Source organism: Hetaerina americana, unplaced genomic scaffold, assembly GCF_022747635.1.
Source record: "Hetaerina americana unplaced genomic scaffold, ioHetAmer1.1.p SCAF_3, whole genome shotgun sequence".
In the NCBI taxonomy this organism is placed as follows: Eukaryota; Metazoa; Arthropoda; class Insecta; order Odonata; family Calopterygidae; genus Hetaerina; species Hetaerina americana.
This window is the reverse complement of record NW_027286874.1, coordinates 19,200,201-19,212,263: the sequence shown is the minus strand read 5'-3', so window position 1 is coordinate 19,212,263 and position 12,063 is coordinate 19,200,201. Positions and strand designations below refer to the sequence as shown.

At 37.6% G+C, this 12,063-nt stretch overlaps 1 protein-coding gene across 2 annotated transcripts in view; it reads right to left on the bottom strand.

Moving 5' to 3' along the window:
• omd (integrator complex subunit 5 omd) overlaps positions 1-12,063 on the bottom strand; it is a 48,503-nt gene that overhangs the window by 11,081 nt on the left and 25,359 nt on the right. For both annotated transcript variants that reach the window (XM_071588475.1, XM_071588476.1), the window contains exons 9-10: positions 4,963-5,455; positions 1,800-2,020 (exon numbers count right to left, since the gene is read on the bottom strand). In XM_071588475.1, coding sequence (XP_071444576.1) covers positions 1,800-2,020; positions 4,963-5,455 — 714 coding nt within the window. The remainder of the gene's footprint in view (positions 1-1,799; positions 2,021-4,962; positions 5,456-12,063) is intronic.

Below are 12,063 nucleotides of genomic sequence, written 5' to 3'. Positions count from 1 at the left end.
GGTTGCATACATGCAAACTTTCTTGAATGGTAAATCCCTCTACCAACAAATATTAGTTATTGTGTTGGTGTTTGTATTTCATAACAAGCATGGAAGAGTGTGACAAATGATTACAGATGTTTCCAAGATGATTTGTGACCATAAATACCTAAAGATATTATTTGAAAAAATTATGCATCTCGTAATCACGTACATATGCTCTTGACTGATAGAATACATTCGATGAATATCTGCTTCAAAACATGCATGTAATAGTGGTGTTTCGTTGATCAGTGTGAAAAGAACCCAGAATCATATTTCATGAATAAGCATTCTGCTGTATGTTACTTCTGAGCCAACTGAAGTAAAGTGAGATAATTTGGGTAGTTTTGGTTACCTGCTTAGAAGATATAAGGACAATATTATTGAGCTTCATGCCCATTTGCCACAACTTCACATTAGGAAAGATACAAGTGAATTAACAGTAAACTTGCTCAGTTTATTGCCCAGGGGATCGATATGGTGTGGTGGCTAATGTACTGGCTTCCCACCCTGAGGGCCCAGGTTCGAATTCTATGGTGTCCGTGGTTTCGAATTCGGTGATAACTCGATCCCTACTTGAGATGCTTTGTGGAGGGCACTTTGAGTTAGTGCGCCATCCGTCAGATTGAACGTTAAGCTGTGGACCCCTTGGAGCCTTTGGTTAAGAGCAGACTAATGCAGACACCGGGTTTCTCTCCATCCTTCAATCCTTTCCTGTCCATCCCTAATGGCACAAATGATCTGAGCAGTCCCATAAAATCTACTACTACTTTAATGAACCCTACTATGATGATGATACTTTAAAACAAATAATAATGAACAAAAATGGACTAATCAAGTATCTACCAAAATACTATTAAAAAATCTAAGTTAGAGGAAACTAAGTGAGTACAATATGCTTTTGCATATTGTTTCCTAGGGATCACTTGCTTTAATTCCAATTTTATGTAGCTTGGTAAAATGAACTTTTTTGTGGCATCTTGGTTAATATGCATCCTGGTTAACCTGATCATGCTACCTGTATTTAAAAAAAAAACAGATAACTACTACTCACTGACTTGTCAATGTTAATTAAAAGGAGTAAAAACACCTGAACTCTTAGCCTGAATATGTAAAACAAAATTACCGTGAATATAAAAAAATAAACCATAAATAATGTTATTAACCCAAAGGTTGATCTGATAGGTGATGATAGAGTTTACCGAACAATTAGCTCAATGGCAAGTGAAATTCACACAATAGGGTAGGGGTGCCATTTCCTCCCCTTTTTAAATAAATAATATTAAAAATAAATAGAATATAATAAATAACAACTGTTTATTATTATGATCTAAATTGTGGGTCATGGTAGCCTAGGGGGTAGAGCCTTGAACTACTGGTCCTGGGTTCGATTCCCGGGTAAGTCTCAAGGCACCTGCAGCTCCACACAAGCTATGTGATTTTTTGGGTACCAGATCTTCCTGGGAAACCATAAACAGCACAGGGAAAGGAACAGAATGTGTGTATTTCACCCGCCATCGAGCTTAGTACTGGGTGAACTCTACCATCACCTACCGAACCGACCTTTGGGTTGACTACTGTGTTTATGTTTTTTTATAATCTAAATTATATGAATGTCAAATTTAATATTTTTGAAAGAGTAACAGATTTCATAAAATATTTTTTAAATCTATACAAGTACCCTAGAGTTTAATTTTAGACAATATTAGAGACAATACAATTTATAATTAAAGTCACTAGAGTTTAGAATTAGAAACAATGGAGTTTAATTTCCTTACCCCTTTGTTAGCTTGCTGATTCAAATATGAATAAATTCCATCTGATGGCAATCTTGCACCAAAAAGAGATGCGGTTTCCTGATGAACTAAAGCACCTTCTAATAAATCTCTCAATGCCAAAGCTCTGGCAGTAGATGAAAATGGAACCAGTCTAGATAGAATTCGACAGGCCACTCTGCAACCAGATGTTCCATTCACTGTTATGCCGGCTGAAGCAGCTTCTTGTTTTGCAAAAAAGAATAATATCATTAGGGTACATTAGATGCATTGTAACGTGTATGGCTCGTTCAATTCAATTCCTTAATAAATCTAAGAGATAGTACTCAGAGTATGCAAAAAGGTTTGCTTTTAGTAAGCCCCATCTGTCACTAGATTGCTGTTGAAAATTCAGCAATATACATCACATGGTTTCATAATCGCATGAAGCAACAAACTTTTGTTAAGTTGAAAAATGGAAAAAACTGATTTTCATGCAGTGAGTAAACAATTCTATTTAAAAGGCTAACACTGACAAAATTCAAAACTGAGTTGGAGTTCATGGCATATCTGATCTTGTGTTTGCCACTGCTTACTATTGCCAGGAGACTGCTAGAGATTCCGCAACAGTAGCTTTTAACGGAGTCATCTGCTAAATGTGCATTACAATGCAACAATTTCAAAGTGTAAAAACCATTTGCTTTGACCAGGATTTAAATCTGGATCCCTCGCTGTCCTGCCAAATACCTTTGCCAATTAAGCCACCTCTTCCCTCCAAAATTTTAGGGACTTAAAAGGAACAAGATGTTGTGACAAAATACCATACATACAATGTCACAGGCATTCATAGTCATGCATGAAGCGCCACAGTCCAAGAGGTTAAAGATCTTGACTGGCTAAAGCACTCGGCCAGACATCGAGGGATCCGAGATCAAATCCTAGTCAAGGCTAATGATTTTTACATTCTGATATTATTTCATTGTTTACAATTGGGTAAATATGGCTGCACATCCACAAATGATGAATATTGCTACGAAAGTCCATTGAAATGACTTTCTCCAAAATGATTAACAAAATCTTGAATGTGATTCTGAGTGATCGACAAATCAAAGTATGTGAAATATTTGAGACCACAGGCATATCATAAGGTACAGTATTTTTAATTTTGAATGAAAAACTGGGCGTGAAAAATATCTCGGCAAGATAGTTTGCTCTCAGTGAAGAATATACACAATAATGTGGTCGATTTGAAGGCTGGTTTGGTACTATTCTGTCGCAAACCTGACAAGTTTCTGGGTTGATACAGGGCGCATTCTGAAAGTAATGAAATTGAATTTCCCATGCCTCTCCTATTGGTTGGAGTGGAATCAAACCACTCTAAAGTAGATGAAGGGGACGCTAAGCTTTGCCACAAAACCAGTCTCAGTGCTCTCCAAGTTGTGGAAGCGGCAGAACGTCGTTATTTGAAACCACTGCTCAACGACCGTATCACAAACAAAAATGGAATCAATGATCGAGCAATGATAAATTATTAAGTTCGGTGCTAAATTGAAAAAAATCTCTTGAGGAGACTAAAAAAATATTGTGAGGCATACAAGGACTCTGCTCTGTCCTACTCACAAGTTTCGAGGTGGTTAAAGGCCTTTAAGGAGGGCTAGGAAGAGGTTCACGACGAACAACGCTCTTGACAGCCATCAACTAGCAAAACCGACAACAACGTGGCTCGTGTTTGACAATTGTTGGACTCTGACCATCGATTGAGTATCAAGATGGTTGCCAATGAACTGAACTTGTCATCTCATCTACTGTTGTGTAGAGCTAAAATCCTTTGTCACATGTTCCTGTTACCTCGGGAGGAGTCGATACCAAAATAAAAAAGATACTATGGGCCAGGCAGTCATTTTTACCCTGTAAGAACTGTGATTTAATCCCGCTATTCTGGCAGCAGCCAATGGGTAATGTGAGCAATGGTGTCAATGGACAACTTAAAAAGTGGACTCAGTATGAATTTACATGGAAAAATCTAATTGATTACGTCAAGCGTGAATTATATAAAAAAATTAGCTTTTGAAAAAAAAATCAGCAAAAAAAGCACTTAGAGGATTGGAAAAAACTTTGGCACAAGTGTATAATATCTGATGGGGATTACTTTGAAGGGGACAAAATAGATAATCATGAATAAATAAATAATTTTTGTAAAACACAAAAGTCGTGATACTTTTTGATCAGACCTTTTATATGGATACACTACTAGCACTCAAGGGACAAAGGAATAATTGAAACAGGGTTTCTAAAGGTGATATGGCTCCAAGGTAGGTGAAGATGGTAAAATCAGCTGACAAGGTGATGACCACAGTATTTTGGGATGCAAAGGGAATCATCAAGGGTACTTGCAAATAGACATAATGATAAATTTAGAGTATTATGTGAGGTTATAGCTCCAGTTAAGCAAAGAAATCAAGAAAAATATGCCCTCATTTGGCAAAGAAAAAAATCTTTTTCCATCAAGACAATGCAAGGGGGCTCATTTGGAACAGTTTCAAAGGCCAAAATTATAGAGATTAAGTTGGAATTATCGTAACATCCACCGTAATAACCAGATTTGGCTTCTTGCGACTTTTTTATTTCCAAACTTGAAAAAATAACTAAGTAGAAAAAGATTCACCTTGAACAAGGAAGTCATTGCCAACACAGATTTCTACTTTGAGCTTCGGCAATCCAACTTTTTGGACAGCTTGAAAAAGTTGGAGAAACAATGGGAAAAAAGTAATGAGCTAGAAGGAGGTTATGCTGAAAAATAAAAAAAAAAATCATTCCAAAATAATTTGTTTTTTTTTTTTAGTTTTTCCTAACGACTTATTGAGCATACAATGTAACGTCATCACTGCATGAAAATTCTGATTAAGATTTTGCACTGAAACTGAATTTCAACAAGTAAAATCAATTGTAATGTGGATTTTCACTGTTGCTACATAAGGATCATTATGTGGCTCAACTATTGCTATTTTGTTGCCATTCAGGAGTGTAATGCAGTAAGCATTTTCACTTCTAGATGTTCACTGAAAACTAAGAAGATATTGAGCCACATGTGTAGCAACATCTGAAAATCACCTTAACATCATCAAATGGCTGTGGTGGCAAATGATCTGAGTTGAACTCCTGAACATAATTTGAAATAAATACATACCCTGGAAGTCCTCCTGTTTTACTTCTATCTCCTGCTCTGCAGAAGAAAGAAAGAAATGGACAACTGCAGCACGAGCCAGCTTCAAGGACAACTCAGGAGAGGCAAAAATACTAAGAGCTGACACTTCTTTTGCTTGGGGTAGAGCATGCTCAAGTACTAATGCTGCTGCATGTCTCATGGCAATGTTTCTGGAAGTGCACAAGGACGTAGTGATATCCGGTAATACTGCTCTTACAGCATCAAGTATTGGGCGATGGGGCAAGTGATCCCCATTATAAGGATGGCTTCGTTGTCGATTCTTGGTTGTGACTTGACCACTTTGGCGTGTTCTGCGGTGTGCTTCTGAAGTTTCATGCTTCAGCAGTAAGTAGAGATTCAGCCAAAACCTCAGGGGTGGTTCATCTTTCCCTATACAGCCATCATCCAAGCCATCACCAGGAAGGCAGTCAAGAACGCGCCTCAGGGTATCAGTAGCCAAAGAGGGATGAGAAGCCTAAAAAAGTATGAAGATTTTCAATTTCTGACATTAAGCAACCTGTTTTGTGTGCTTATGTATAAGCAAAGATCTTGATTAAGAATTTTAATGGGCTTATAAACAAAAATATAATTAAATTAGTCCCAAACTTCCTAAGCCTTCAAAATTATTCTTTCTTTAAATCTTTCTCATTGACATCAATTTTTCATTTTTGTACTCAATTTATTATGTGATTGAGAGTCACATTATAAATTGAGTACAAAAATGAAAAATTGATATGAATGAGAAAGATGTCCACGTCATTTAAGCACATTTTTTTCAATAGATTACATCAGCTCGACCTGCATAAATAAAGCAGTATGGCCACTATATTCTAGATCAGGGGTGGCCAAGACATGACACATTGCATCCATGCACCTACTTATTTCTTTTAAATAGGTGTCATAACTGAATCCATCTGAATATTTTCAGCACCAGAGTGATCTCAGTTCAATTCATACAGCCTTCGGCTAAGTTCAACTTCTTGGTGTCTGAAACTGAGAATGGAACTTGTGAGATGTAACTTTAAGCAGATGTATGAATACATTTATCGATGTTGTCACTGTGCATTCCTACTTAAACAACTGCAAACACCATGCACTAGCAACACATTATATGTTTGAAGTTACGTGCAAGTGAGCGGCAAGCGTTTGATATGGTTTGTCAGTTCTGAGTGAAACATTGTGGCGTGGAGTTTGAAGCAATGTTTTATTGAGTGTACTAGCATGGTTATAGTATTGAGAGTAATTGAAAGATAGATCCAAGAATAAATATATATTACTTTTGTCAAAGAAGAGTGCCACTTTATACTATTGACGCAAACATACAATTCAAATTCCACATAATTGATATTCTGAGTGATATAGCATACAAACTTGTGATCTATTTGTTCTTTTTCACTTTTTTTAGTTTTAAACTTTTCTATGCTTTAATTCCTGTTATCCATTTCAGTGCAAAAGAAGCCATAAAGTGATTGTAAGCGCGAATTTAATAAATAATGGGAAAATAAGTTGCTATGCTTAGCAAGTTCATCAGGAAAACCTTTTTGCATTGTTTGTGAAAGTACTCTTTCACATAATATAAGAGAGTATATGTATGTTGCCCAGTTAAGCATTTTTATTAAAGGAATTGACGGTAATTTTAATGTCTTGGGAGAACTTGATAGTCTGGAGTCATTGCATAGTAAAACCAAGAGGATCAACAATATTTGAAAGGGTGAAATCATGCCAGAAGATCTAAAATGAGATTATAACAAACTTAACACTTAGTGTACTGACGGAGCATTATCAATGATAAGCACTGCAACGTTGCTTGACATTTTTTTTAAATGTCCTGTACTGAAATATCACTGCGTTAAACACCAAGAGGCACTATGCGGTAAAACTTAAAATATGCATCACATTATGTTGCCAATTGTAAAATTTGTGAACCAAGTTACAGCAAGAGCATTAAACAGATGATAAATCAGACAATACTACGAATTGTTAGATTTGGAATATGTTGAAGTGCACTGGCTTTCTAGATGAGGTCAGGTTTCGAGTAGATTTTAAAAATTGAAAAATGCCATTTCCTTTTTCTTGGAACAGGAAAAACTGCCAGATGAAAGAACCCACTTATTTGACAATAACTGGCTATTTGATTTGGCATTTTTGGCAATTGTTCATCTCCCAGTTAGAAAATAAAGAACCAACAACATGGCCGCCAGAATGAAGACATGCGTTTCTCTCTCTTCAGTGTGTTTCCAACTTTTTAGGATAAGTTTGACCCTCCTAGGGCTTTTTTCTGTCCATGTGGGTGAGAATTTATATAGTGAATTTCCCCTGCTCAAAGTGGACCCTGTTCCCATCAGCTGCTTCAGCTACAGAAAATTTAGATTTCCTGGCTTTGCCTTGTTTTGTTTGTCGCCTGTCAGTCTCCAGTACCCTGTCACCTTGCCATCAAGGCCGGCAATTTGCCGGCCTCTCCCCGGCAGCCCCAATGCCGAACCCTGGTAACGGTCTCATCCTACTATTCTCTGTGATCCTTTCAGGTGATGTGAGTGTTAACCCTACCCTGGCCACTCCGGCTCTTCCTTGACCATATATTACCAAAATGTCCGGAGCATAAAAAACAAAATATCAACATGCAACTCCCACAACCATGAGCTCTCCAAATTTGATATTACAGCTCTCTCCGGGACATGGCTGACTCCATTTTTAGTGACAGTGAATTGTCCTTCTCATGATCTCACTTGATTTATCGACAAGATCGACTCTCTAGAGGAGGCGGAGTGTTACTCGCTATCAAATTTGTGTTTCTTTTGAAACAAAGAAAAGACCAGGAGACAAACTGTGAAATTGTGTGGAGTGAAATATCATTACCCCAGTAAAAGCCTTGAAGGCCACCAATCTATTTGTAGGCTGTTTTCACCATCCTCCAGCAATTGGCTTGAGAGTGCTGGAAAGTTGTCTCAACTCAAGTGTTTTGGGTCATAAATCTGGGACCTTTGACTCTTGTGGGTGATTTTAATTTATCCTTTTGCTGGGAGTCTCCCATGAACGGCCAATCACTCAATGCCAATGACAAGTTTCATTGAACATTTTGTAAATGCACTCCAACTCCCACAACACTGTCTAGAGAACTCCAACGATACAACAACCTCGGACTACCAGCTCAAGCACTATGCCCGAGGGAATCATCCTCGGCCGAAATATTTTCGACTCTGACCACCAGTCCATTGATGCCCATTTCTTCTTCCATGGCTCCTGGAAATTCCACGGGGCTCCTCCCACTCCACCCAAGCCCTTTCTTGCCTGGTCAAAGGTTTGCTGGGAGGATGTCAACCGCCCCCTTGACCATATTCCCTGGAGCATCCTTTCCTCATAATCCCCTAAAGAAGGAGTGGACTTCTTCCACACTGTCCTCGAGGCCATCATAAAAGACTTTGTTCCTCTAGTTTAGCCTAAGACAAAAAAATTCCCCTAATGGTTTAAACAGGATACTATACATGTTCTTGGTAACAAAAATTGTGCTTGGGACCTCCATAAGACCATCCTGAATGTGGAAACATGCACATCCATCGTTGATCTCTGTCAATATTCCAAATTCCTGATTCGCCATGACTATGAAAACTATGAGCAGACTGTCTCCTCTAATATTTCCTCTAGCCCCAAAAAATTCTCGCCATTTATCAATCAGCACCCTAGTCGTCCTCAAATTCCTGAAGCACTTCCCTATGGTACCAAAAATGCCACGGGATAAGAGAGACCCAACCTCTTTCTAAAATTCTTTCCCAATTGCCTGCAGCCTTCTTCTAACCACAGAATTACCTCTGTCCATTCTCTCCTTCCTAATATAAATCATTCCCTATCCCACATACAGACAGAGTCCCGGGAAGTTTTTCAATACCTCTGCAAAATATCCCTCCACTGCTCACCTGGCCCTGATGATCTCAACCCTAAATTTATTCACAATTGTAGTTCATCCCTCCCACAACCTTTAGCCCTCTTGTTCAATACCTATTTTTCCATAGGAACCTTCCCTCCACAATGGAAATGCTCCAACGTCATTCCCATACATAAAACAGGTCCCAAGAATGATGCTTCAAACTATTGCCCAATCTCATTGCTTCCAATCCTGTCTTCCATTTGTGAGCATATTATTTACAACAGGATTTACTATTTAACCTCTTCCTTTTCATCTTCCCAGCGCCATGGTTTCCTTCCAGGAAGATCATACCTGACAAATCTTGCTGTCTTTCAGCGCCACATCATCATGGCAAGAGACAAATCAAGTCAACTTGATGCCATCTACCTCGATTTCTCCAGGGCTTTTGATGCCCTCCATCATCGACTCTTCCTTCATAAATTCAGCCAACAGTTTGCCATACATGATATGTTCCTCTGCCTTCACTCCAGCTTTCTCACCTACAGAACCCAGTGTGTGATACTCTCGGATACTTCTTCCCCTTAGTCTCCTTTGACGTCTGGATTTCCCCAGGGCAGTGCCCTTGGGCCATAAATTTTTAATTTTTTCATTAATGATCTTCCTTCCGGACTCATTTCCTCCCAAGCTCACACCCTTCTCTATGCTGATGATTGCAAGATTTAAATGCAAATTAATAATACTTCTGACTGTTATTCACCATCAACTTGCCTTGAATCAGATGTCCCTGAGGTCTGATACCTGGAAGCCTACCTTAAACCCTGGAAAATGCAGCATCATGACTCTTGCTCTGAAAAAAAATCCCTGACATTCAACTACACCATTTACTGAATTCCTTAAACGGAGTAACAACAATGAAAGACCTAGGCATTTTAACCGACCATTAACTAAATTACTCCAACCACATTCAGACTGTCAAAAATAAAGAAATGTCCCTATTAGGCCTTCTTTACCGCTTCACAGAAATGAAAGATCCAAAAGCACTCCATTCATACTTCTCAACAATTTTCCCTCCCATAGTATCACATTACTCCCCAATCTGGTCCACCTCAGCCCCAACTAATCTAAAATCCCTCGATTGTATCTCTCACTTCTTTGCCAAAAAGTAAAACACAGAGTCCCACATTTCCCCAATATGTCCTCAAATGCTGTTCTGTCTTCTTTATCCATTTCTAGCCCCCAAAACTGCAGACTTACAGCTGTTTAAAAACTCCTTCACAACACCCTAAACTCGACTATTGATTGCCCTGAACTGCTCTCTCTCTTCTACTGCTGGATACCAACTTCATCCAACCGCACCCACTCCTTACTCCATCTCACAATTCCTAGGATATCTCTCACTAAGCGCTTACCTTTATTTCACCTCTCCTCCCTTCTAAATTCACTAACTCACAATGTCGATCCTTTTTATTTATCATGTAACAATTTCACCACCCTTATCTAACCTATCAACAAATTAAATATTTCCCCCGTCCATGTTCGGTTCTTGTTGTTTATTGTTATGCTGTACTTTTATTTTGCCCTCTTTCACGTTTTTGTTATATTTTTCACTGTAAATTGGTGCTACTGCTGTATGTGAATATTGTTTTGAAATAAATAATTAAGGATTAAAGTCAATATCTACATTAGAAAGAGCAGAGTGAATAGGTGATGGATAATAGCAGTTAGACTAAATATATTGAAAAAATCAAGATATTGCAAGAGTCGTTTAAAATTTTTTTCATCATCTTTCTTAAGAAGATGACTAAATGCTAGCATTTAAAACCTCATTTATACTCAGCGAACATTACGTAATGCAGATGCTTAGTAACATAAAAATGGAACTGATTGATTTGAAAACAAATTCATTCTATAAAATTAAATTTGATGAGCTTTTTCCAGATCGACATGCTTCTGAAATAATTAATTTCTGTCAATAATTATCCAGTTAACATTTCACACAGCTAAGAACATATACAAATTTTATATACATGTTTGTAGCTTTTAAACGACATACAGATATGAACAAGTATTTTCATCTATGGAATTGATTAAAATAAAAACAAGGCCATCAATAACTGCCTCAACTTTGAAAAATTCTCTGCTATTTTCAGTGACATATTTAACACCAAACATTTAAAAAACTAGCAAAACCTAAACAGGTGCAAAAGTTTCAATAAATATAATTAATGTTTTTGTGCTGTAATAGATACATTTTTCATACAATCCTTAATTCATTTAAAAATGTGGATTATATCAACAACCATACTTTAATTTAAAATCGCCACCACGGCTATTAATCATATTCCAGAACCCCTTCTATATAATAAATGTGTCTTTTCAAATGATGTAAATTAATTATTCAAATTGTGCGATCGATTTATTCCTTCTCTTCCCTTAAGGCAAAGTTACCACTATCCCTATTTTACAGCCCCTATTGTTATACCAAGAAGGTAAAAAACTTTTTGAGTTGTCTGGTGCATCTGAACTTGTCTGTGCAAAAATTGGTGCATGGAATGCTTAAGGTTGAACACCACTGTTCTAGATTTTCATTCCTGACTTTTAGCCAACTTTCTAATGAAAATACTATATTTTTCCTAATTTTTCCACTAAGTGTTTTGAATCTGATCAGGTATTTTCCGGTCATGTCTCATTGATTCATTCAAATGGTTTCACCAAAATCAGACCATCATAATGGCGACAGATTAGAGGGAGAAAATGTTCCATGGATTTACGCACATCAAAACCCATGTAATCTGCTTTTTCCCTAATCCACACCATACCAAGCCCCATATAATCAACATTGGCTAGGGTTTACTGTATACCGAATCACCATATCATTCAGCCAAAAAGTCAGCAAAAACTTAAGTGAAAATCAGTAGTATGTAAGATGTCAGTGATGTGTCTCCAAATTCCAAGGAACTGCGGGAGATACTGCAACAGTAATTTTAAATGGAGTCATTGGCTAAATGTGCATTACAATACAACAATTTTAGAGTGTAAAAATCATTTGCCTTAACTGGGATTTGAACCCAGATCCCTCAGGGACTGTTGTGCATCTTGCACAACTACAAATGCCTGTGACATGTATGCGCAGTATTTCATCACAATATCTTGTTACTTTAAAGCCCCCAAAATTTCAGAGTGCAAGAGGATGCCTCATTAGCTTAGCTGGTAAAAGCATT